At 43.0% G+C, this 27,834-nt stretch overlaps 1 protein-coding gene across 1 annotated transcript; it reads left to right on the forward strand.

Moving 5' to 3' along the window:
* The first annotated feature begins 2,732 nt into the window (after window positions 1-2,732).
* Window positions 2,733-23,434, forward strand: ZNF605 (zinc finger protein 605). Its single transcript, XM_012747663.3, has 5 exons — window positions 2,733-2,791; window positions 11,039-11,214; window positions 14,134-14,254; window positions 14,492-14,584; window positions 18,571-23,434. The coding sequence occupies exons 2-5, from the start codon at window positions 11,200-11,202 to the stop codon at window positions 20,361-20,363; spliced, it is 2,022 nt and encodes a 673-aa protein (XP_012603117.1). The 5' UTR covers window positions 2,733-2,791; window positions 11,039-11,199; the 3' UTR covers window positions 20,364-23,434.
* The last annotated feature ends 4,400 nt before the right edge of the window (window positions 23,435-27,834 follow it).

Raw genomic sequence — 27,834 nt, forward strand, 5'->3', positions numbered from 1 at the left:
TATTTGATAATTTTCCTGTTTATTATATCATTTTCTGTACTTCTGTGTATTTTTTAAATATTCTGGACCAGGCACAGTGGCTTATGCCTGTAACACCAGCACTTTGGGTGGCCGAGGTGGGAGGACTGCTCAAGGCCTGAGCAACATAGCAAGACCCCGACTCTACAAAAAAATTTAAAAATTAGCTGAGTGTGGTGGCACCCACCTGTAGTCCCTGCTACTTCAGAGGCTGAGGCAGGAGGATCACGTGAGCCCAGCAGTTTGAGGTTACAGTGAGCTATGATCATGCCACAGCATCTATCCTGGGTGACAGAGCAAGACCCCTGTCGTTAAAAAAAAACAAAAATTAAATTAAAAAATTAAATTTTGAATTTAAGCAAACAATAGTAGTCATAGTTTCATGATTTCTAATGGCAATACTTCTTACAGTGTTATCCATTTATGAGACATTTATTTTTAGATGTTAATATTGCAATACTTCTGTACGAGACTTTTTAAAAAAAATACACATTCCAGGCTAAATGATTTTTCATTAGTCATTAAGATGATGATTCATGTTCCCCCTTCAATCTATTGATATAGTGAATTATGTCAGTAATTTATATAGTCTTGCTGTGGCTTCTACTTGGTTATATGTATTTTTTAATGTATTGCTTGATTTCATTTCCTATTTTCCAAAGATTTTCACATAAATATAACTGAGATTGCTTTATTGTTTGTTTAATCCTACCTTTGCCTGATTATAGCCTAAGTATTTTGTAAACTTTGTATTGAGAAAGTTTTGTGTTCTTTCTAGATTTTTCTGGAAATTTTTTAGAAAGATTTATACTACTTGAAACTGTGGTGGGTTCATCAACTAAATCATATGTGCCTGGAGTTGGAATGTTTTTATTTATTTATTTTATTTATTTTTTTTTTGAGACAGAGTCTCACTTTGTTGCCCAGGCTAGAGTGAGTGCCGTGGCGTCAGCCTAGCTCACAGCAACCTCAAGCTCCTGGGCTCGAGTGATCCTTCTGCCTCAGCCTCCCGAGTAGCTGGGACTACAGGCATGTGCCACTATGCCCGGCTAATTTTTTTTATATATATATCAGTTGGCCAATTAATTTCTTTCTGTTTATAGTAGAGACGGGGTCTCGCTCTTGCTCAGGCTGGTTTTGAACTCCTGACCTTGAGCAATCCGCCCGCCTCGGCCTCCCAAGAGCTAGGATTACAGGCGTGAGCTGGAATGTTTTTAAATTTACCAATGGCTTTAGGTCTAAAAAGATAATTCTTTTTTTAAGTTAATTAACTATTCCTTTAGATCATTTATTTCATTAGACTCCAAATTTACTAACACAGAATTGAGCAAAATATTTCACAAATATTTTAATTTCCTCTTGTCAACGGAAAAAAAGCCAAAGTCTGCAAAATAATTTTAGAGAGATTTATTCTGAGCCAAATTTGAGGACCATGACCCTGAGCCACTGCCAAGAGGCCTTGGGCAAGTGTACTCGCTGTGGCTGGGTTACAGTTTGGTTTTTATACATTTTAGAGGCAAGGGTTGTGGGTAAAGCCATCAATCAATGTGTGGGTGGCATACATTGGTTTGGCCCAAAAAGGAGGGCCATCTCGAAGGGGGAGGGGGCTTATAGGTTATAGGTGGGTTTAAAGATTCTTTAGATTGTAATTGGCTAAAGACATGAAGCTTTGTCTAACGACCTGGAATGTTTTAACATAAACTGTTTACCTGAGGTAAACCACCATTTGTTGCAAACTGAGGGCCTGCAGGTTTGTCTTGCATACCCTTAGGCCTGTTAATGGGTTACAAGTCTCCTAGAAGGGAGGGGGCATGATAAGGCATGTCTGACCTCCCTCCTCCTGGCAGGCAACTTTGCCCTAGAATATTCCTTTGGCCAAGAGGGGGTCCATTCAGTCAGCTGGTGGGGGGGTGAGCATTTTAGTTCACACTCTTTACGGCTGTTTCCATTTTTTCTATTGTCGATTGTGCATTTTTTCCTGTCTCCCCATTTTTTATAAAAAAAATTTAGTATATGTTTACGTATAATTTTTTTAAAGATTGCATATATGTTTATCTTTTATCTTACTTTAATTTCTGCTTTTATACTCATTAATTTTTTCTTTCCATAATTATATTTTATTCGCCCCTAAATGCCCCAGTTCACCTATTTTCAATCTTTTTGTTCAGGCCGGGTGCTGTGGCTCACGCCTGTAATCCTAGCACTCTGGGAGGCGGAGGCAGGTGGATTGCTCAAGGTCAGGAGTTCAAAACCAGCCTGACCAAGACCCGGTCTCTACTAAAAATAGAAAGAAATTAATTGGACAACTAAAAATATATATACAAAAAAAAAATTAGCCGGGCATGGTGGCGCATGCCTGTAGTCCCAGCTACTCGGGAGCCTGAGACAGGAGGATCGCTTGAGCCCAGGAGATTGAGGTTGCTGTGAGCTAGGCTGACGCCGGGGCACTCACTCTAGCCTGGGCAACAAAGTGAGACTCTGTCTCAAAAAAAAAAAAATCTTTTTGTTCAGTACTGCCGGATTGATGTACAAAAATCACCTGTATTACTTACATCTCTTATCACAGTGGAAAAGCGGCAGAAGTTACCTGCCGGCCGGCCGCCCAGGCCCAGGAGGCGCGGGGACCACACCCACCGGAAGCCCGAGCGTCGGCCGGCGGCCGCGGGGCCCTCTGGGAAACGCAGTTTCGGGGCCAGCTGGGCTCTGGTAAATGTAGTTCTGCGCGGACGCTTCCGCCATCGGCCGTGTCCGTCCGCACCGTTAGGCCTGAGGGGTAAGGGTGTGTGGGGCGGGGGCAGGACGGCTGGGCACCGGGGGCGGGGGCGGCCTCCGTGTCTGCCCCAGGGCTCGCGCTGACCCCGGCGCAGGCCGGCTTGTGGTGACCCGGGGACGCGCACGAACCTTCTGCTGAACGGGGTGCGAGGGGGCCCCGCGGGGCGGCCCCGCAGCGCATGCGCTGACCCGCACCCGGGGGGCGGCGGCCCTGGGGCGCGCGGGGGGCGGGACGGGACGGGATGGGGAGCCGGGGTCTGTGGGGCCGGTGACGACCGGGGCAGCGAATGTGATGTCGCGGGGGAGCCGGGGGTCGGTGGCGGGGCAGCTTGTGGGGTGGGTGGCTGGGGGGCTGCGGGGGTGACTGGAGTTGATGAATTTGAGGACGCTTGAGTGTCGGATATTGGGACGTGTGAAAATCAGTGACCTCGGTCTTGAGAGGGGGTGAGTGGCTCCGAGGCCGGTGGAGGGAATTAAATGGGCGACTCAGTGGGAGCGGTTTTGGGGAGTCCGTTTGTAGAGGGTGAGCCCCTGGGATACAAGTTGAGGGTTTGTTTGCAGGAGTAATTAGGACTCCGGTGATCAGTGATTTGGGTGCTTTTGGGGTAGCATTTGGAGGTCAGTGGGGTGGACGGTAAAGTTTTTGTGGGGGGCCTGTTTTGGAGGGATTTAGAGGACTTAGAATGTTGGAAGGTGGATTTCATTAACCGGAAGCCTGTTGATCTTGACATTGTTGGATTTTACCTGAGCCCCCTGCGCCTGGAAAACAGAAGGCTAAGAGATCTCCCACCGTTTTGTGTTCCAGGAAAGTGCTCACTGCGAAGAACCCCCTTCCCCTTCCCCGTATGACCTAGATAAGTTCCAAACATGCACCCTTGTTTACCTGTGACAAGGTCAGACACAGAGCCCCCAAAATTTTCGTTCCTTGCCTTGTCAATGATTAGCTGAACTACTTGTCCCCACTGATCAGGCGCAACAAAATGCTTGTTAACCAAACTTTGATTAGGCTTCTTTCCTTTCCCCAGTTCCCTGAACTTTGGCCCACTGCCAGGCTGAGCCTCCACACAGCCTCTCCTGAGAACAGGTTGGCTCAGGGTAAAACTTTGTTTTCTCTGGTCACCCCACCCTTCCATCCTACTTCACCACAGCTGGTCTTTTCTAACCTAGTTTACTCCTCTCTGTGAAAGAGAAACCCTTTTACCTTGGGAAGATGCACCTCTCCAGGTCTCAGTGATCTCCCTAAAGCAGTAGTCCCTGTCCTTCCCCACCAGTTATCCTTTGGAATAAAGTCTTTCCTTACTCCATCTGGAATGTTGTTTTATTTGAGTTGAGTAACAGTGGTTGCTGTTTCAGTGGAGGCGAGTGACTGGGGTCGCCTATGCTGGAGCGTGGTGGGGATTTTTTTCTAGGGCTGTGTTTGGGGGTGTTGCGATTGAGGCATCAGAGATGGGGGAACTGTGTGTTTGTGACAAGAGGGTCTGGATGTAGGTTAGTGATTGGCCAGTTTGGGTTGTGAGTGGACAGTGGGGTCACTGGAGGAGCCTAGTGTTTGTGCAGTGCTGATCAAGTGCTGATCAGTGCTGATCAAAGCCTTTCCAGGTGATGATCAGGAGAGCCTGTGGGGTGTCAATAAATGGGGTGAGCATGGAGTAGATTAGAGAATGGGATGTCATGGGGGTAAATGCCTGAGGTCCCTGTGGGATAAAGGATTGGGCATCCGTTGGGGTTTAGTGACTGGGGCTAATGCAGGTGGTCTGTGGTGATAAGAGATAGTAAGCCTGAGGGGGGTCAGTGACTGGGGGAGGGGCTCCAGGAGAGCAGTGATGGGGCACCTGTTAAAGTGAGCAAGTGGGTACCTGTAGGAGAGCGTGACTGGAGTCTGGGCATCCTTTGGCACTCAGTGGGGGTTTCACTGACTCAGTTTATAGTCAGTGAATAGACATTTGTGGCGATTATTTCATGGGCGTCTGGGATCACCAGTAGTTTGGAAATCTGGACATCTGTGTTTAGAAGCCTTGTGGAAGTCAGCAATTAGGGGTTCTGGGAGTGAGGACTCTATCATGGGTCCTCTAGCATTGACTGTGGCTGGTCCATGGGACTCAGGGATTGAGAGACTGGTGTGACAGGAATGGCTGACACCAGAGGTATCAGTGGGCTCCACGAGTCTGTGGTTGAGGATCGGGTGCATTATTGATTTGGCGGGGAGGGGTGGAGAAATGGGATTTTATTGATTCATGCCCTGTGGATTGGTTTTGTTATTTTGGGGGCCTGGAGGTGAATGATAAGGAGATTGTTTCTGTTCATGACCAGGGTGCTAGAGATGAAGGGTACCTGGTGGGGTGAGCGGTGGGGATCAGTGAGGAGGAATCCTTGGAGCCATCATGGGTTCGATGTTTGCATGGCCTCTGGGAATGAATGACCAGCGTGCCTGCAGTGTCTGTGATTGGTGTGGGGGTGGGTGAGGGTGAGAAATCGGGGAGCCTGGGGAGTTCAGTGATTTGTTTGCTGTTTGAGGTGAGTGATTGTGAAGTTGGAAGTCAGTGGCCTTTGGGTATCTGTGATTGGTGGTCTGCAGGCCAGTTCCAGGTCTGTAGTTCCAGTCACTGGTTGATCGTAGGCACGCTGAGAGTCACTGGGGGGTGGGGGGGCTGTGCTAGACGAGTTATTAGGGAACCCATAGTGTGCCATTGAAGGCCCTAGAGGAGTGGCTTGTGAAATCAACAACTGTGGTTCTGTGGGGGTGACGGGGACATAGGGTAAGTGTTAGCACAGCTTATGGGGTTCTGTGGCTGGGTGGTCTGGAGACTTATGGAGGGGCCTGTGGGTTCAGTGACCTGGGGAGGTCTTGGGCGTGGAGCTGGAGAATTCATAGGTGGCACTGTGGGCGACGGGGCATGTGAATGCTGGAGATCGGTGTGGGTGTGCAGGGGTATGCAGCTGCTGGGTTCGGTCGTGCAGTGTCTGTGGGGCGAGCATGTGATCGAGGGCCTGGCAAGGGTCACGTCTGGGTTTGGAGATAGGTCTGAGTAAGTGTTGGTCGTGTGTTGGCAGGTCTCTCATGTGGTGACTTCTGTTAAATAACCGTATTTTTTGTCCTTCCCCCCCCCATCATGTGCTTGTTGATATTCCTTTTACATGAATATTTGCTTTTTTAAAAGTTCTCAGTGACGCCATTGGCTTTCAGGCCTTCCCCTTCTATGCTATCTGCTCATTGCCCTCCTCTGGCTGTGGCCACCTCCGCTCTCCCCAGCCCCAGCCCCAGCCTGTGGGTCTGGTGTGCCCTGAGTGGTGTGGTCTCTGCAGGGCCGCCTCAGCTGGCTCCCGCCTTTAGTGCACAGTGAGCACTCCTGCAGTCTGAGATTATTTTATTTACTTACCTGTGTCCCACTCTAGAATGTATTTTCTAGAGGGCAGGGACCACCATGTTTGTCTTGGTTAGTTGTCTCTTCCATGTGCCCGAGCAGTGCCTGGTGTGTAGCAGGCATTCAGCACACGGTGCTTTCCTGGCCAATAAATGAGACAGTGTGAGTGTGTGTTATGTGTGTGTGTGTGTGTGTGTGAGTGTGTTTGTGAATATGTGAATGTGTACATGTATGTGTGTGAGTGTATGTGTGAGTGTGCGTGTGTGTAGATATATGAGTATGTAAGTGTATGCCTGTGTGTGTGTCAGTGTATGTGTCTCTGTAAGTATGCATATGTATGTGTGTGAGTGTGTGTATATGTGTGTGTCAGTGTGTCTCTGAGTATGCATATGTATGTGTGTGTCTGAGTGTATGTGTTTGTGAATGTGTGTATATGTGTGTGAGTATATGTATGTGAGTGTGTGTAAGTGTATGCCTGTGTGTGTGTGTGATTGAGTATGCGTATGTCTGTGAATGTGTATGTGTCTGAGTATGCGTATGTGTGTGTATGTGTTCGTGAATGTGTGTGTATGTGTGTGTGAGTGTGTATGTAAGTATATGCCTGTGTGTCTGTGTGTCTGTGTGAGTGTATGTATATGTGAGTGTGTGTGTGTATGTATGAGTATGTATCTGTGTGAATGTGTGTATGTGGGCAAGAGAGGAAGACTTGATGTGAAGGTGAGAGCAGAGAGAGTAAATACTTCAGGGCCCTAAGGGGGAAGCCAAGTGACTGCTTTTGGATGTCAGGACAACAGGCACCTACTGGTGCCAGGGGAGACAGCTGGAGGAGACCACTGCACCAACTCAAGAGGGGCCGAAACTAAATAGAAGCTTCCGGGGCGGTGGGCCTTGATCTCAGGGACCCCAGGCCTGCATGGCAATAATTCTGGGGTTCCTTTTGTCAACCAGGGCTCCTCTCTGGGCATCCCTGACTCTTGAAACCCCCTGAGCCGTGTGCCCACAAGCCTAAAGGAGCTCCCCAGTCATCTTGGGCGAGCACTTTTCCTTTGAATGTTGTTCTCTGGGCTCTTCCGTGATGTTTTTGTTTTCTCCTGAGAGATCTGCCTCAAGCTGCATGCCCTTCACACCATGGACTAGAAAGAGTCCACTGTACTCAGGGAAGCTGACCTTTATGACATTCCCATGAATGGGTAAACCCCAGGCCATTCTCCCTTCCCACTTCTCCTGGGAATTCTTCCTGCCCTGGATGTCCTTGCTCCTCCCTCCGCCACTGTTTTGGGTCAGAATTCAAAATTCAGCCAGTCTTTCCAAACAGATTATGTTTTTTAACTATCCCACAAAATAATATCTGTTGTGTAATCTGTGGTATTTTAAAGGTTTTTAAAATAGTAGTTATACTCAGCTATCTGGTTGTTTGGCTTATTGAGGAAATAATTAAAACCAAAATCTACCAACCCAGAAAACCTCTCCACAAAAGTAGAAAATAAAGAAAAATAGTTTTATTATTGAATGCAAATTAAACCAGACAGCATGCACATCACAGGCAGTTTGCTGAAAAGAGTGCCAAGACAGAAAGAACTTTTATCCCTTTCTATAACCTAGCAGATGCAACCCACCGCGCATATGGGTTGTTCAAGAAAAACAACTAGTTCTCATGTAAGCGGATTTGGTAGCACCATTTGTCACACATAGTTCATCCTAAATTCATCTGGTAATCGAGGTGGTCGCCTGTGTTTGCTAATTGTCTTTATCCAAAGGAAAAAATAAGCTTCTCATGTCTTTGTGACAGGAGGCAAGTTTACAAGCCGGAGCAGTGCTGCTGAAGCTAGACTCCTACCCACCCACAGAAACTGGGAGATGGGGGTGATAATATTCCTTGATGTTTTCAAACAGATGGCTCCCTGGTCCCTGAGAAAATCATCCCTGGGTCATTAAATTGGCAAAAGGCTTTTTTAGCTTTAAAAAAGATTTATATATGTCTCAAAGGGGCAGAGCAAGAATTGTCAGTGGAAAAAAACCCCAAACTCTGTAAAATAATTTAAAGAGGTTTATTCTGAGCCAAATATGTGTGACTATGGTCTGGAGAACCATGCCTAAGAAGCCCTGAGCAAATGGTCTCCCGGTGGTTGGGGTATAGTTTGGTCTTATACATTTCAGGGAGACAGGGATTACATGTAAAGTCACACATCAGTACATGGAAGGTGTGCATTGGTTTGGCCCCAAAAGGCAGGACATCTCCAGGCAGGGGCATTACAGATTATAGGTGGGTTCAAAGATTCTTTGATTCATGATTGGTTAAAGAAAGGAAGCTGTGTCTAAAGGCTTGGAATGTTTTAAGATAAGGAAGTCTGTTAATCAGAGACAAGCCACCGGACATATACCCAGATGCAAGTGATCTGTTGAGTGAATTGATGCCCTGCAGGTATGGTTGGAGCTGTGTTCTGCATGGCCTGAGGCCTGTCAATGAGTCACAGAAGACATCTCCAAGAAGGGACAGGCACTACAAGGTTGTCTGACCTCCCTTCTAATGGCCAGCAGCTCAGCTTCAGGGTATTTCTGGGGTCCCCATGGCCACGAGGTCAGCTATTGGGGGGGACTTAAAATTTTGTCTTAGCTCACAGAATTTACGAGTTTTCTAAAGTAAATGCTCTAAAAAAAAAAAAAGCAGGGACAAGTCTCTTTCCCTTTTTTGCATGAGGGAGAATTAGGGGTTTATCCTTATTTTAAGTCTATATTTGCCCTTATAGGTCTGTGAGTTTATATTCCCCTAGGAGTGTTAGTTGCTCTCCTACATATTGTGGTGATGTGCCAAAGGGAAGGGCTAAAGGCCAGGCCTTAGTCTTTGAAACTTCTGGTGAGTTGAAGCAGAGAGGAATTGAGGGGTCCCAGGGCTAAGCGTGCAGACCCTGGGAGACGCGGGGCTACTGGCATCCTGCCCTGCTCCAGGCAGCTCCTCCATGGTGGCTGTCCACCAGCCCTGGGATGCTGGGCCCAAAAGCAACTGTGTAACTGAAAGTAGGCTCAGCTGCCTGCTGCTTAAAATGCCAAACTCAAGAGTCCAGGAATGGTGAAAGGAAAAGCGGGTTTATTTCAAGAGCGGCATCCTGAAGACCTGGCAGGCTCCAGTGCCTCAGAGGCCCTTTCAGGTTCCTCAGTCTGAGGAAGGGCTTTTAAAGGAGGAGGCCTAGGAGGGGCCCACCTGAGGGCTGCATTCCTTTTTTCCTGGTGGTTATCTTGAGTGATGGGCCATCTGGCCTGGCTGGCTTCTGTGAGGTTGAATGGAATTGAAGGTTAACTGCTCAGCATTTTCCTCTAGGGGGTTTTATAGTTATCTGCCCAAACCAATTCCTGGAATTATTAAGCAAGCACACAACTAGGCATTGTAAAGGAAAGAGGCAGTAGTTAGCTTTTAGGTGGAGTGACTGGTCCTGTTACAGCTGGACAGTCCTTGCCATCTCCAGATTTCTTCCTTCAGCAGGATTCTTGTTGCAGCCCTGCCAGGCTCACTGCTCACTGCTCAGGAGGAAGCCAGCACACCGAGACATCAGGGGGTACAGCAGAGAAAGAGTTTTATTGCCGCAGGCACCCTGCAAGGAGATGGGAGTGATTTTTCAAATGTTGGAGGAAGAGTTTTTAAAGGGAGTTTGGCGGCAAAGGACTAAGGAATTGGGTCTGCTGATTGGTGGGGGATGAGCTCATAGGGTTGGAATGCAGAAATTATCTTCTCAGTGGGGAGGTTTAGTGGGTAGAGCGTTTCAGGGGATGTTGGATTGGTTCCCACGCCTGCCCACGGGTCTGGTTGGCCTTAGTAGGACTTCCAGATGCAGAGTCTGAGAAACATCTCAAAGACCAGTCTTAACAGTTACAACAGCAGTGTTATCTGTGGAGTCACAAGTCTTGGATTTACAACAACAATGTTACCTATAGAAGTAGGGGAGGGGGTCACAGGTCGTGTGTCTGTCAGTGAGGATAGTGCCATTAAGCAGTGATGCAGTGACCAGTTACAGCGGCAAGGAAGTTAGGGGACAGTGCTGGTTAACTTCTAGCTATGCTTTTATAAAACTAAACCTTGTTTACTATTTACACCTGAGGCTCTATGTTATTTTAATATGGATGGTTTCATTCTGATCTGCCTCTGTTAGCCCTTGGAAACCTGTGGCTACTGATTTCTGAGAGGAAGTACAGGCAGTCTTTGTCCCAATGTGAACTGAGAAAGAGGTAACATAAAAGATTTCCTTGGATATCTGTCTGGCTGCCGTCTGCTGTAGACCTTGCAGCCATCCCCGCTCAGCCCCAAACCTACCCATAAACTTCACCACAGCCTGCAGTCTGCCCTGGTGTGTCTCTTATTATTACTATCGGTTACTCTGATCTATGTTTTTCTTTTGTTCCAGGGCTGATTTGAGGGTAGGGAGCCAAAACCCTAGGCTAATTCACTGTGTTGATCTAAAAGTCCTTTTTTTTGTTTGTTTGTTTGCATTTTACTCTGTAGCACCTATGCAAATAATGTAGGTGCCTCCAGAAAATATTGCAGCAGAATGAGTGAGCTACGGTTGCATTTTCAGCATTTCCTGAGGTCTCTGCCCAGCAGTTTGGTGGGGTGGTGCTCTCCTGGGGGTGCTTGCTTAAACCAGTGAGGTGAATGGCTTCAGTCTGGCGTTTATAGGTAGGAACCAGAGCTGTTAAGTGCAGTATGCAGACCTGGCCCAGAAGTTGAGACATGCTAGCAGCTCATTCATCCTGTCTTACCCACTGGCCCTCGTTTGAGTCCACCAAACATTTAATCTGAGGATTTAAATGAACTGAGTTCCCAGCAAAGGAAAACCAAGATTTAGGTTTCCAAATTAATTACATCATCTAAAATAAAATTTCTACTGCATCCACAGGCCATACCTCTCAGGAACAATACAGTTCATGCGAGATAGGAAAGAAGAGGCCACAAGACCAAGGATGCAGTCTCAGTTGACAGACTTTTGACCAGAAGCCTCCCCCAAGAGTGTCAGGACGGAGAGAAATCGCAAAACAGATTTCCCAAAAGCAGCAGAAAATGATCGAGTCACAGGTGAGTTATCTGTTTTTCCATGGGTGTGATGAGGCTTACAGGAATCTGCCACAAACAGAAAGGTCTCAATGCATTTAAATAAGAGAAAATATAAACTTGGAAAGATGTCAAAAGAAGCACAAAGTAGATTATAGAATCATAAAGAAGTCTTAGAGTTGGAACTTGGAACATAGATAAATAAAAAGTAGGATCCTGCCCTCTCTGCCGGAGCCGCCATCTTCCAGTAATTCGACAAAATGATGAACACAAAGGGAAAAGGAGAGGTTCCCAATATATGTTCTCTAGGCCTTTTAGAAAACACGGAGTTGTTCCTTTGGCCACATACATGCAAATCTACAAGAAAGGTGATATTGTAGACATCAAGGGAATGGGTACTGCTCAAAAAGGCATGCCCCACAAATGTTACCATGGCAAAACTGGAAGAGTCTACAACGTTACCCAGCATGCTGTTGGAATTGTTGTAAATAAACAAGTTAAGGGCAAGATCTTGCCAAGAGGATTAATGTACGTATTGAGCACATTAAGCACTCTAAGAGCTGAGATAGCTTCCTGGTGCGTGTGAAGGAAAATGATCAGAAAAGGAAGGAAGCCAAAGAGAAAGGTACCTGGGTTCAACTGAAGTGACAGCCTGCTCCACCCAGAGAAGCACACTTTGTGAGAACCAATGGAAAGGAGCCCGAGCTGCTGGAACCTATTCCTTATGAATTCATGGCATAATAGGTGTTTCACACTTTGTGAGAAGCGACAGAAAGGAGCCTGAGGTGTTGGGACCTGTTCCCTGTGAATTCACGGTGTAATAGGTATAGCACACCTGTGAGAGCAAAGAAAGAACCATGAGCTGCCAGAATCTATTCCCTATGAATTCATGGTATAGGAGACAAACCTAATAAAAGCCGCTGGACTCTAATAAAAAAAAAAGTAGGATCCTGCGTTGTAGCAAAGCTGAGCTGCAAGCTTTTCTCAGATATTCCCAGAAGCCATAATATAAACGGTAACGGTTAGATGGTGTCCTCTGTCAAAAGGAAAAAGCAGACCTGTTACTCTGGAGAAGCAAACGTTTCCTGGTAATGACACATAAAGGAAACGTTTTGATAACTATTCACATAGGTGCTATAGTGGACAGGTCCTAAATAGCAACCTGCGGTGAATAAACACATTTCCTAGGACTGTTACTCATAGAGCAGTGGTCCCCAACCTGTTTTGGCACGAGGGACCAGTTTCACAGAAGACAATTTTTCTACGGATGGGGGAGGCTCAGGCGGTGGTGTGCAGGCCTGTTTTCCTAACAGGCAAGGGACGGGCCCCAGGGTTGGGGACTGCAGTTACAGAGTTCCTCAGCATCAGCCGGGGGCATGAATCTAAAGGAGAACTCCGGGACACCGTTTCTTCGAGGACTGAGGCAGAGGCCTTGAGTATACTTCCTACCTACATTCTAGGTTTAGGAAAGAAATCTAAATCATCTGGCAGAACTAATCATTGCAAGATTTTCAAATGATCCCCATCAATATTCTCTCAGTTGGAATTTTGATCTGTTTCATGTAGAAATGTTGTTGCTTCTATTGGCAAAAGCTTGGCACACAAGGATTTACCTGAGTTCAGGTGAAAGCTGGCCTCAGCTTACCTCTCTGTTTCTGCTCACTTTAAAAGAGACCACGACTCTCCCATGCCCTCTTTTATATTCCGGAAAGCCAAGGAAACGCTGTTTTCACGCCTTTGCTCACACGGCTGCGTCAGGCATGTCCTTTCCCCACACCCCGCTGTAACCAGGGCTTTCTTATCATCATAGCACCTAACCCAGTATTCTCAAATTCAATATTTTACCCCTGTTTTGTCCCCATATTCTGCAAATTCTTGTTTCATTGCCCCTGTAACACCTTGTTACCTCTGGCCTGAAAAGACTGAAAAGTATTTGAGAACATGGTTTTTCTTCTACTCATATTTTTATTTCCAGTGCCATAATGATATAGTTCCTGGAACGTTAATCGCTCAATATATGTGTGTTAGAAGATATCTAAAAGCTGGCTAGTTATTCTTACTTGAGCAGAACCACTCCCAGCGGGAGGAGAGTATTTTAAATATGTACATGTGGTTTGGGTTTTGACAGTGGCTAAGGTATTACTGTCATTTAGGAGGTAGAGGCCAGGCACGCTGAAGGTCTTACACTGCATGGGGCTAAGCTAAGAGCTAGTCTCAAATACCTATGACCCCTACTTTGAGAAGCACTGTACTTATTTAAAGACAACCTATTCTAATTTCTTATTCAAAGGATGGGTAGATGGGTGAATGAATTCACAATGATAAATATTTTAGTAACATTTTTGTTTCTTCATCAAAGCATAATGCAAGATTAGGATATTGTATTATTAATAATTATCCATTATTGTGTAACAAATTACCTGAAACCTCTAAAGACAATAAACATTTATCTCACAGTTTCTGTGGTTGAAGAATCTGCCAGTCGCTCACCCAGTCAGTTCTGGTTCAGGGTCTCACATGATGCAGTAACCAAGATATGGAGAGAGCTCCAGTCATCTCAAGGTGTCATAGGGAGATGATCCCCTTTAAGCTCATTCACAGGCTCTTGGCAGCCTCAGTTCCTTGCCACAGTGGGCCTCTCCACCCAGCTGCCTCCCAGCATGGTGGCTAGACCCCCAAAGAGAGCAAGAGAGAGCTCCCAAGGTGGAAGTCACATTCTTTCATAACCTAATCTTAGAAGTGACATCCTATCATTTGCCCTGTTCTATTCAGCAGAAGTGAGTCAGTAAGTCCAGCTCACACTCAGGAAAGGTGGATGGATACCAGGAGTCAGACGTCACTGGGCGTCTAAGAGGCTGTGCACCACAGATGGAGAGGAAAGCCTATATTCTGTAGGACCTCATGAGAATCGCTTTGGATTTGACCAAGATTGTGCTTTTCTAGGTATCATTTGAGGATGTGGCTGTGGATTTCACATGGGAAGAATGGCAGCTTCTGAATCCTACTCAGAAGAACTTGTACAGAGATGTGATGCTGGAGAACTATAGCCATCTCGTTTTCTTGGGTAAGAAGGTTCTTGTGTGATTTAGTGTATGCCCGATAACTGAGACCTCTGAGGGATTCACTGATCTTAGATACATGTTTCAGGTGTCAACGACTCTTTGACTTCGATGCCAAATTGAAAATGCCAAATTTTATTCACTTGCTCTGTTTACCAGCCTTTGTAATAAAACATTCTTCCTTTTACAGGTCTCTCAGCCCAAGCAGTTGGGTCTAAGTCCTCTGTGTTTCCAATCAACAGGTTGTCAAATTGTCAGACCTGATGGGATTTGCAAACCGGAGAAAGAAGAGGCCTGGATGGTAGATGAGGAAATCCTGAGTCAGAACCTTTCAGGTGAGAAATAATCGGATTTATGAGATGCAGTGAAAATTAAATCTCATGTTTTTGATGACACATGGGCACTTTTGAAATTTGTTCATAAAACTGTACTTCAAGTTCCAGAATCTTTAGAGTTGACTCAAGACTGGTGACGTGAGTTTTTCATGAAGTTTAATTAATATGCTCTGTATCCTGGTCTCCACATTGGGATGTGTCTTCTTTGCATGGAGTTCATGATAAAATGTGTCCCTGCTCACCCGTACAGTAGCACAGGCTGATGGCCAATCACTTAGGACCCTGCTTTCCTGCATAAAGGGCTGCTTGTTAGCTTCTTTTGTCTCCATTCCTTGGGAAGTAGGTTTGTTTCCTCCTCTTTAAGGATGCGTAATTCTTTTCTTGTTTTAGATAACACTTATTGCCTTTAAGTTTATTTTCATTTAAAACTCTTTTAACTTATTACTTTTCCTTTCTTCCGATAATTTGAACAGATTTCTGTTTTAAACCCACAGAGAGAGTAGAATGTGAATCCATGGATGTAGAATAAAAATCTAACACCTTAACATAGTAAGGAGATTCTGCTCCTTCCCTTACTTGTACAGATGAACGACTTTGAAGTCACCCCCAGTGCATTTGATGTCTAGCTTCTCTAATGCTTCTCACTCCTCCTGCCAAGTAGTCTGGTGGGTGTAAGTCCCCCACTACCTGCTATGTGATTTTTAAACTCCATTTTATGTCGAAGGACCTCATAGTGTAGCAACATCTTATTTATCCAGTTCTTCTTTTGTGTCCAAAAGCCATAGTTAACTCCATTTGAATGAGTTTCTTCCTTAATGCCTTTCACACATTTTTCTCTGCACCTGAGCCTTTGATTGTGGTGTGCTTTCCCTGTTTAGAGCCACTACCCCTCTTTTCAGTGTGAGCTCTTTTTTCACCTCCAGTAAATAGTCCTTGACTTCCAGCCTTTTCTAAAATATATACCCACTTAGCATCTACATTATAGGAACTCAGGCCTGATCAGACATTATTTAGAATTCCTAAAACAATTCTGTCCTAAGGTTTTATCCCACATAGAAGATGGCCAGTAACTTCTCTGTTCTCTATGGAATTTGTGGTATGTAATTGTTACATATTTAATTAATTGGTTATTGTGGGGCCAGGTAAGGCAGATATTTCTTTTTTTTTTTTTTTTTTTTTGAGACAGAGTCTCACTTTGTTGTCCAGGCTAGAGTGAGTGCCGTGGCGTCAGCCTAGCTCACAGCAACCTCAAACTCCTGGGCTCAAGCGATCCTGCTGCCTCAGCCTCCCAAGTAGCTGGGACTACAGGCATGTGCCACCATGCCCGGCTAATTTTTTTTTTTATATATATATCAGTTGGCCAATTAATTTCTTTCTATTTATAGTAGAGATGGGGTCTCGCTCTTGCTCAGGCTGGTATTGAACTCCTGACCTTGAGCAATCCGCCCGCCTCGGCCTCCCAAGAGCTAGGATTACAGGCGTGAGCCACAGCGCCCGGCCAGATATTTCTTACTTATCAAATATCTCTTCATTTCAAAGGTTTCTATCTAAACATGTGTATCAGCTTACCATGGGAAATATTTTAAATTACATACATGGAGGCACCATTCACATGGTTTATTAGGTCTGAATGTGTGAAGTTTGGAAAAGCTGTGAAGATAGATTTTATGTTCCCCCATTAATTTAGAACCACTGTTCTTACGTGGAATGAGAGGAAAGGATATAAGAGTCATGAAATAACCTTGTAGGAGCATAGAATTTTAATTTAGAAGAAAATAAAAAACTATAAAATATTCAGTAATTTAATATTTGAACATGAAGCATTTGTGTTAAAGTGCAAAGTCGATTATCAAGGTTAATGATGCAGAAAGGAACTGCTTTAGAAGTACTGTGACAAGTGAGCAGTTTTTATCCCACAAGGACTGAGGGCTTGCTATGGGCTATGTGGTGGGATGAACTCAGTGAAGAATACAAACCTGTTTTCTGCCTTCATGGGGTTTACTTTCTCATGGGAGAGGCAGAAGTAAGAGGGTTGGTTACGTGTTTGGTAAATACTATGAAGAAAATAGGTAGCATATTGGTTAGTGTGTGATCAAAATGATCTTTAGACCTGAATGAGCCAGGTTTGCTAAAAACTGGGAAGAAATACCAAATAAAAGGAACAACAAATGCAGAGGTCCTAAGGCAGAAAATGTCTTTGTGATCACAGGGGCAGGAAGGAATGCAGTGTGGCTGAGGATTGTGAGTGAAAGTGTTATGAGATGAAGCTGGAGAGGTTGGAGGAAACGAGGTCGTGCAAGGGCCTGTGTGCCATGGGAAAAAGTTTGAGTTTGTCAGAGACAGCAGGGGCATGAAAAGGCCTGATGACATTTTATGAATATTACTTGAGACTAGAATTGAACATAGATTGGAAGTAGGAATGTCAGTTTGGAGAAATAGGATGAGATTGAAAGTTGTATGGCCCACAGTGAGACAGAAACAGAGAGTGGAGAAATATACATGTACCTCTATATAATACCGAAGAAAGGTGACTCACCTGTTTTCCAAAATAACAAGATTTTAAAATTTTCTTAAAGATTTTTTGGATACAATTTAATATCTAAACCTTTAAGTCTGTAGATGAACTACTTTATTATTGTTTGATATCATTTAATTCATGAATATAGATAAACATTTCTTAACCTTATTTTTTGGTTATATTTTAATGTAGAATTATTTTTCTTGTTTCTGTATTGCATAAAACAATTTTCTCTAAACTCTTCAAGTGAATCTCATCACACTTTGTCTACATCTGACTCTGCTTTGATCTCCAAACTTCTTTCCATAGTCTTTTTCATCTCAATGAATAATATTATCATCTCCACTTACTTATGCCCAAGACATTGAGTCTTCCTTTCATTCTTCTCTTTATCAGCAGCTCTGGTTAGTGCTTCCTCTGAAATTCTGACGTCTGAGAACTAGATGAGGCTTTTTTCCCCAAAGTAATTATCACTCAGAAAAGAGCTAGTTGTTTTATATTTGAGACTTGCTCAGTCTTTTATCTTGCAGAATATTTCCTGGGAATATTATCAAAAAGTAAAGTAAACAAACCTTTAAAAGATCACTTGAAAACATTTCAATAAATGGTCATGTTGTAGAAATCACAAAAATAATGTACTTAGCAGGGTGAAAAAAATATGTCCTAATGTTATTTAAAAAATTCTTGTGGTTTAGAATGATCTCCATTGATAGCATTATGTATTTAATGTAGAGATTATAGATTCAATTATAGATCCAATTAAAAAAGGATGAATGTTAAGAAACTTAAATAAAGTGTTGATGCTGAGCTCCAGAGAGGACAATTCCAAAAAGTAGCTTTGATGATGGTGACCATGGACATCAGTGATTCAGGTAATAATCTTGAATGAGAATGTTTTTAAGTGTAACAATAGTACAGAAAATTAATATTTTTCATCTTTTAGGTATATCCTACTTGATATCCTACATTCATTCTGTATCATATCCAGTATTCTTTTATACCATTCAACAATGTACACCAATATTGCTCTTTTGTGTTCTTTCTATTTGCATCCCTAACTCTATTGTGAAGCTCTCTGATGGTAGGGTCCTTGTCTTCTTGACTCATATTCTGCTATTAATAAAGTTATGGACATGTAGTAGATATTTATAGATTATTGTTGAATAGGCAAATTAATCACTCCAGTGTTCAATTAGAAATTGTTCCAAATTCTTTTATCTCCTGATTACTCTTTCTTGAGTACATTTCATTTTTTTCTTATTCAAAAGTTTGTATGTTTAAGCAATTATGATTTTTAAATCCATTTTCATTTCTGTTAAAATTTTCAATGCCCAATAAGTAGTTATTATTTTAGGGAATTTTTTTTTCCTTTTTTGCACTGGGATCCTGGCTATATTTCAGAAGCTTTATTCAATAAGCATAATCACTGAGGGAATTACACAGTATGGTTTATTTTTTTCCTTTTTAGAAGTCTGGCTAGATAATAAATCCAAAATGCTGCATCAAGATAATCAAGACAAGCTTAAAAGTATGGAGAGTGGCCACGAATATGATGTTCTGGGGAGAATATTTAATTCAAGCATGAACTTTGTTCATTTAGGAATGAGATCCTATAAATGTGGCACAGGTGAAAAAAGTTTAAAACATCCTTTTGATTTTCTTATTTCAAAAAGTAACTGTGGAAGAAAGAAACTTGATGAGCTCAATAAGAAAATACCATTTTATATTAAACCTGACAGAACCCATGGTGGAATAAAATACTGTCATTGCAATAAATGTAGAAAAGCCAGCAGTAAAGAGTCATGGCTTATTACAAATCACATAACACATACAGGAGTCTATTTGTGCATGGAGTGTGGCAAAGTCTTTAACAAGAAGTCACAGCTTGTCATACACCAAAGAACTCATACAGGAGAGAAGCCCTATCAGTGCAGTGAATGTGGAAAAGCTTTCTCACAGAAGTCACTGCTCACTATTCATCAAAGGACTCATTCAGGAGAAAAACCATATGGGTGTGGTGAATGTCAAAAAGCTTTCAGTAGGAAGTCACTGCTCATTTTACATCAGAGAACTCATACTGGAGAGAAGCCCTATGGGTGCAGTGAATGTGGAAAAGCCTTCAGCAGGAAGTCACAGCTTAAAAGACATCAGGTAACCCATACAATAGAGAAACCTTACAGTTGTAGTGAGTGCGGGAAAGCTTTCTCCCAGAAGTTAAAGCTTATTACACATCAGAGAATGCATACAGGAGAGAAACCCTATAAATGTAGTGATTGTGGAAAGGCCTTTTTTTGGAAGTCACAGCTTATCACTCATCATAGGACTCACACAGGGAAGAAACCTTATGCATGCAGTGAATGTAAAAAAGCCTTCAGCAGGAACTCACTCCTCATTAGGCATCAGAGGATTCATACAGGAGAGAAACCTTATGAATGCAATGAATGTGGTGAAGCTTTCATCAGAAAACCGCAGCTTATTAAGCATCAGATAACTCATACAGGAGAGAAAAATTATCAATGTAGCGATTGTGAAGAAGCCTTCTTTAAGAAGTCAGAGTTAATAAGACATCAGAAAATTCATTTAGGAGAGAAACCCTATGGATGTGTTGAATGTGGAAAAACCTTCTTTGGGAAGTCTCAGCTCCTAACACATCAGAGAACTCACACTGGGGAGAAGCCTTATGAATGCAGTGAGTGTGGGAAAGCCTTCACCCAGAAGTCAAGCCTGATATCACATCAGAGAACACATACTGGGGAGAAACCCTATGAGTGCAGTGAATGCAGGAAAACTTTCAGTGAGAAGTCGAGTCTCATTCATCATCAGAGAACCCATACTGGAGAAAAGCCCTTTGAATGTAGTGAGTGTAGGAAAGCTTTTGCCTGGAAGCCACAGCTCCTTAGGCATCAGAGAATCCATACAGGGGAGAAACCGTATGAATGCAGTGAATGTGGGAAAGCATTTGTTCAGAAAGTACAGCTCATTAAACATCAGAGAAACCATACAGGTGAGAAAACCTATGGATGTAGTGATTGTGGAAAAGCTTTCTTTGAGAAGGCACAGCTCATTATACATCAGAGAATTCATACAGGAGAGAGGCCCTATCAATGTGGCGAGTGTGGGAAGTCTTTCACTAGAAAGTCACACCTTATGAGGCATCAGAGAATTCACACAGGAGATAAATACTATGGGTGCAGTGAATGTGGGACCACCTTCAACAGGAAGTCACAACTCATGATACATCAGAGAAATCATATAATATAGAAACCCTATGAGTACAGTGAATTTGGAAAGTCTTCCATCAGAAGTCATACTTTCTAACACTTCTGAGGGCACATATAGGAGAGAAATCCAACTGGGGCAGTGACCATTGAAAAAGTGTTAATGGGGGGAATCAATTCACTAAACAAAATTCAGAAAGGAGAGAATTTTTTAAAAGATAGACAATGTAGAAAAGCCGCCTCCCAGAATATAATTCATTATACTTTGGGCAACTCATCAAGGTGAATACTGACAGTGTTGTGATAGTATAGAAGTAGATAATATAGAAGCTTTCTGTCAAAAGTCACAGTTTATTAAATATTTAGAAGACCTAAATAGGAAAAAAAACCATTGGTAACAAGTGAATGAAAGATTTCATCAGAAAAAGGACAACTCGCTGTACACTAGAGAATACATACAGAAAGGAAATTGAATACAGAAACTGAATATTATGTATTAGAGATTTCAGACAGAAGAGTAGTCCTAATAATTTGAAGAATTTGGTAAGCATGACTCTATTGAAATAGTTCTATAAGGAAGTTATGTTCACTGTATATAAATTATTACAAATAGTAGTGAATTTTAAATGGTAGGTATGTTTACTTAAATGTGAAGACTTCTGCTTTCTGCTGTAGTGGCGTAGCAAGGATCAGGTTAACTCTTCTGCCTTAAACTGCTAGAAATTACAACATATATGAAGTATAATGGTTTTTAGATGTATGACAAGCACAGGTTTGTGGTCCATGGCAGAACATAGAGAGTGAGGTGTGTCCTATGATCACCCAGCCTGCTGCCTAATGGCCATTACCAAGTTACAGTTCAGAGAAGAGAACAGACAGGCTTGCTGAAGTGAAGAGACAGAATTGGCATTTGAGGAACCCACAGTAACTGGAATTTGCAAAGGCAGATCCTGGAGAGGAGGGAGCTTCCCAGAGTCAGGGCTCCAGAAATCATCAAGGAGTCCCTTCAGTACTTTGGCCTAGTACTGATTTGCACATGTGTGAAAGGAAACTCCTGAGGCCAGGCAAAGCAGCACTGGAAAGCAGTAGGCTGAACAGTTGCTGGGGCTCAGACAGGGCTGGGAATAGTTCATGTTCCCACCAGCCAGAGTGGAGACAAATTATAACACATGGGGCATCAGGTAGAATACTCAGAAGGATATTGTCTTAGTAATGAGGCTAATTCACCCTAGATTAAAAGCTGTTCTGGACCCAGAATATCTGGCATTCAGAAAACATATATGGCATGCAAAGAAGCAAGAAAATGTGACTCAAAACCAGGATAAAAATAAATCAAGAGAAACAGACCCATAAAATACAGGTGACAGAATTAGTAGACAAGAATGTTAACATAGGCTGGGCGTGGTGGCTCACATCTGTAATCCTAGCACTCCGAGAGGTTGAGGTGGGAGAATGGCTCAAGGTCAGGAGTTCGAAACCAGCATGAACAAGAGTGAGACCCCATCTCTCCTAAAAATAGAAAGAAATTAATTGGACAACTAAAAATATATAGAAAAAATTAGCCGGACATGGTGGTGCATGCCTAGAGTCCCAGCTACTCGGGAGGCTGAGGCAGAAGGATCACTTGAGCACAGGAGTTTGAGGTTACTGTGAACTAGGCTGATGCCACGGCACTCACTCTAGCCTGGGCAACAAAGTGAAATCCTGTCTCAAAAAAAAAAAAATACTATAGAGGTACAAAAGTTTTTGATTATATAGATCAGTTTTGTAATGCAGGAGTCAGGGCTGTAAGTGTGCCCATCACCCAAATCGTGTTCATTATACCCATTAGGAATGTTTTCAACAATCCCCTCCTCCTCCCTCCCCCCTGCTTGATTTCCACTGAGTTTTGCTATACACATGTGTGCTCATCGGTTAGTTCCAATTTAATAGTGAGTACATGTAGTGTTTGTTTTTCCATTCTTTAGATTTTTCACTTAGGATAATGGTCTCTAGTTCCATCCAAATTGTTGCAAAACAAATTAATTCATCCTTTTTTATGGCTGAGTAGTATTCCATGGTATACATATACCACATTTTGTTGGGAAAAGACTTTTTAAAAAGAGACAGAATAGGAAAACAATTACAGTGGTATAATATATGTATAATTGGAGTTCTGAAGAGAAAGAGAAGAGGCATAAAAATGTATTTGAATAAATAATGGCTGAAAAATTTCCAAATATGATAAAAAACAATAGCTCCACATATTCAATAATCTCAAAGAACACAAAACAGAATAAACATAAGGAAAATCACAGCAATACATACACATCGACGAAAACCAATGATAAAGAAAATAATTTTAAAACACCTAGGAAAAATATATATCCACAGGAACAAAGAATGGCAGTGTACTTCTGGTCAGAACTATGCAAGATAGAACACAATGGAATGCCATCTTTACATTACTGAAAGAAAGAAAAACAACAACAAACCTTGCAAACTAGAATTCTATTTCGATCAAAAACATCTTTCCAAAATGAAGGCAAAATAAAGACTATTTCAGATCAAAAAAGTCAAAGAGAATGTACCACCTGTGGACCTGCCTGTAAGAAACATTAAAGGAAGTTTGGGGGAAGCAGGAAAATAATACAAAATGGAAATTTGAATCCATACAAAGGAATAAAGTTCTGGAAGTGGTGAATATGTGGGTAAATATAAAAGATGTTTTTCTCATTTTAAAATTGTCTTAAGGGAATTGACTGCTTAAAGTCAAAACCGTGATAATGTATTTTGGGCTTATGATGTATTTAGAAGTAGTGTATGACAGCAATAGCACTTAAGTAGAAATCTTTAAAAATAATTGAACAGACTGCATCATCTGGGACAGAAGCCGATTTCTGCAGAGCCCAGGAGATTTGTGTTTGCAGCGGCTGCACAGCAGGAGTTTTCTGTGTCATGGCTTCACATGTGCTGACTGTTCTCTGCTTCTCCAGATCGGTTCTCCTCCCTTGTCTGCCCTGCGTGCCCAAGGCTGTCTGCAACAGGCAGGTTTGAACAATGGGAGGTACCAGGAAGAGATCAGGGAGGTACCAGGAAGAGATCTGCAAGAGGCAGGTTTGAACAATGGATGTACCAGGAAAAGATGGGAGGTACCAGGAAGAGATCTGTAAGAGGCAGGTTTGAACAATGGATGTACCAGGAAAGATCAGGGAGGCACCAGGAAGAGATCTGCAAGAGGCAGGTTTGAATAATGGAAGGTACCAGGAAAAGATCAGGGAGGTACCAGGAAGAGATCTGCTAGAGGCAGGTTTGAACAATGGGAGGTACCAGGAAGTGGAGAGAGAGGTCATAATATTTATCACCTGTCCCTCCCTCCTGGACCGTGATTCTGCCAGTCTGTGTCCTTCCTCTGGCAGCCCCGTCTGCAGCTGTGGATCTCTCAGCTTTCTGTTAACCACAGTCCCTCTCCTTGCTCTTCAGACTCAACTACTTCTGGGAGCTTCCCTGTTACTTGTTGGGTTTCTTTAATTTGAAAACATATCTGTAAATAGCCCCTTTATTAAATGTTATTGAGTTAATATTTTGAATGTGCCATATGTTTTCTGTGCCATTCATTAAATGATGAGCATTTAATAACATTGTGGGCATCAGTGTACACCTCACAGGGCATACGCTGACATCTGCCAAGATTTTCCACTCTAAATATCAATATTTTCTCTTTGTATTTTAATAGTGCAGTAGAAATTATACCAAGTAACACAGTCATTTTTGCTTTTTTGCTGCATATATAAATGGCTCTGGAGATTGTTGCCATCTGCTACATATGTAAATAGGCTTACAGTTATTACCAAGCTCCTCTTCAGTGATAGAAAGCAAAATGCATATGAAGTCTTACGCTTCCTCTGGGTTAGCTGTACAACCTACAAAAAAACATTGGTACATGGGTCAAATATGTATGGACAGGAAACAAGATAACCAGTTAATGGGTGAAGAAAGGAGAGAATGATGTACCATCCTTTCTGGTGCTCTGAAAAGTGGTGCTGTACAATTAAAATATCCTTGATCCATAGTCTGTTCTTTATTATGTATGATTCATGTAATCTGTAACCTATGGGCAAGACTTTCCACTTCAGTAATCAAGATTACTAGAGGGACTTCTTCAAAGCCTTTCCCACCAGTTCTCATCCAACAAACTGTCAGAAAGAAAATCAACTTTTCTAAGATTAAACCAGAGTTGCTTCACTTATGATTCCATGAAGCGTAATAAATTACGTTGCTCTGAGTGCAGTGTTTTCTGCCTGTAGTCCCAGCTACTCAGGAGGCAGAGGCAGGAGGATCACTTAAGCCTGGCAGTTTGAGACCGCCTGTGCAACATAGTGAGACCCTGTCTCTAAAAATGCATCCATCCATCCATCCATACATACATACATACTTACAAACTAAAGAGGCCCAGTGTAGATGCCAGCATCTCCTGTCATTTACTAAACATCTCCCTTAAGAATTCCACTTTTCTTTATCCTCTCTCAACTAATCATTCTCTCCAGTTGGCACACAAATGCCATTTGAAGGGAAATAATTGCCATTAGGCTACACAGAGGTCTCTCTTTTTTCCCCGTTAGATTTGCATTTCAGTCTGCATTTTGAAGGAGATCTTTGTACAGGTTTTCTATTTCACACAACTCCAGGAGGCTCCATTTACCTTGTGGTCTGTGTTAATAAACATGTATTACTCTGGTCCTGTCTTTAAGGAATGAACTAGCAAATGAAATAAATAGTTTGGGACCTCGGCATAATTGGACTACAGTATTGTGAGTTATCAGTAATTGTTTCTTTGTAATAGTACTGTGTCATGTGTGCGAATAAAATGGTTTCCACCCTCAGGATTCTCCCATAGCCTCATTTATTTGCCATATAGTGAAGGGAGAGGCCATTCTCACTCCCCTTGTCTTAGAAAATTTTATTTACCTCATGAGGTCTGTCTGCATCTTAGAAGCAGGCAATATAACATCTCTTGACTAGTTCAAAACAATGGAATTCAACTAAGCTATACTTAAGTCTGCTTTCTTCTACAAGTTTCCTTCCCACACCACATACCCCAAAGACATATCAACTCACATACCTTAATGAGTAGTGGATTTATATTGAGACCAAATATGTTACTTTTGTGACACTATCTGATAATTCTTTATTTTCATTGTGGGATTTTCGCAGCTTAGAACACAATTATTACTCATTGTATCCAGGTAGTCTTGACATCTTATCAGAGTGCCAAGATTAAATGAACCAGGAAACATCAGATTTATTTATTCATACCTAAATCGCTAAAGGTACCTAGGAAAACGAATGTAGCTATAGAAGCTACATTCACTGGTAAGATGAAAGGAAGAGAGAAGTACAAGTGAAGGGACATTTATAACTTGAGGTTCTCATTTAAAGACTATCCTATCATTAAAAATACTTACAAAAACCAGATCAAGTTCAGACTCACAATAAGAAATGGGAGGATGCAAGTTAACTTTTTAATGTTCATTAGAGAGTGGTCACGTGAAGGGAGCATTTAAACATAGAGTGTTACCATTCCAGCCTTCCCGATGCTAGTGTAGGTTTATCCCCAAACCACAATGATTGCAAGGCAGCTCTGCAGGCATGAACAGGTCATGTGCGTTGTAACCTATTGTGTGTAATGTGTTTGTATGAAGCAGAATGTGTCAGGAAAGATGATATCAGAGATGTGGCCAGCTGTGAGTCGCATATAAGGATAGGGTAAACAGCTAACTGAAAACAACTGGCTGCGCTTCACTTTGTGAGGAGCACCTTGTGTAACCTGTGGACACTTGTTTCTGTGGACCAGTGCTAGGAGAGCTGTGCTAGCTCAAACCTCTTTTTGATGCTTCCTTCTGTGCCATGTTTGAAAAAGCCTCTGGCCGGGCATGGTGGTTCATGCCTGTAATCCCAGACTTTGGGAGGCCAAGGTGGGAGGATTGCTTGAGGCCAGGGGTTTGCGACCAGCCTGGGCAACAGCAAGACCTGATTTCTACAAAAAGTTAAAGAAAAAATTAACTGGGCATGATGGCACATTCCTGTACTCCCAGCTACAGGGGAGGCCGAGATGGGAAGGATTGCTTGAGGCCAGGAATTTAGGCTGCAGTGAGCTGTGATTGCACCACCGCATTCATCCTGGGCAACAGTGAGACCCTGTCTCTAAATAAAGAAAAGAAAAAAAAAGGGAAATCTCTGTACCTATATGTTTACTGAGTAAACTATTTAATGAATTCTTATGTATGAGTGTGATTATTGGGAACAATCTGCAAATAAACTTGGCTTCCATTCCAACCAAGTATCCCAAACTAAATCTGAATCATCATCAATTTTCAGCATGTAATCCAGATACACCTGAAACATAAAGAGAAAAACACCTCACAATTCAGTTGTTGTTGCTGGTGGCGGTGGTGATGGTGGTGGTGGTGATGGTGGTGGTGATAATGGTGCTGATGGTGGTGGGTGGTGGCATTGATGGTGGTGTTGGTGATGGTGGTGGAGATGGTGGTAGTGGTGATGGTGGTGGAGATAATGGTGCTGATGGTGGTGGTGGTGATGGTGGTAGTGGTGATGGTGGTGGAGATAATGGTGCTGATGGTGGTGGTGGTGATGGTGGTAGTGTTGGCATTGATGGTGATGGTGGTGGTGGTGATGGTGATGATGGTGATGGTGGTAGTGGTGTTGGTGGTGTTGGTGATGATGGTGGTGGTGGCGGTAGTGGTGGTAGTGATAATGGTGCTGATGGTGATGGGTGGTGGCATTGATGGTGGTGGTGATGGTGGTAGTGGTGATGGTGGTAGAGATAATGGTGCTGATGGTGGTGGTGGTGATGGTGGTGGTGTTGGCATTGATGGTGATGGTGGTGGTGGTGGTGGTGATGGTGGTAGTGGTATTGGTGATGATGGTGATGATGGTGGTGGTGGTGGCGATGGTGGTGGTGGTGGCATTGATGGTGATGATGGTGATGGTGGTGATAATGGTGGTGGTCATGATGGTAGTGGTGTTGGTGGTGGTGATAGTCATGGTGTTGATAATGGTGATGGTGGTGGTGGTGGTGGTGATGGTGGTGGAAGGAGTGAGAAACCACTAACTCACGTTTGTTAATACAGTGCCACTTTTGTGGGGGTGGATCAGGGCTATGCTTACATTAGGTAAGCTCTGCGCTTGGTGCTGCACACATTTTACTCATTCCTTGAGCCTCCCATGGTAGAAAGCTTAGTCCCCTTCTTACTCCTGTGTCCTGATATGAAGTCTGGAACCAAATTCTGTTCTTGTTTCAACACATCATGCCTCATTTCATGCCCATTCCCAGCCCACTCCCTCTGATGATTCACTCCTATGTAGTTGTTCTAGCCTACAGCACAGGGCCAGTAGGATGCAATGGCTTGGGTGGTGGGCTTTGCCTGGGTTCAAGTCCTGAATGTGACATGTACTAAATGGATAGCTTCAGTACTACTCAGTTTCCTAGTATATGAACATATATGATGATAATA

This window comes from Microcebus murinus, chromosome 22, assembly GCF_040939455.1.
Source record: "Microcebus murinus isolate Inina chromosome 22, M.murinus_Inina_mat1.0, whole genome shotgun sequence".
NCBI classification, from domain to species: Eukaryota; Metazoa; Chordata; class Mammalia; order Primates; family Cheirogaleidae; genus Microcebus; species Microcebus murinus.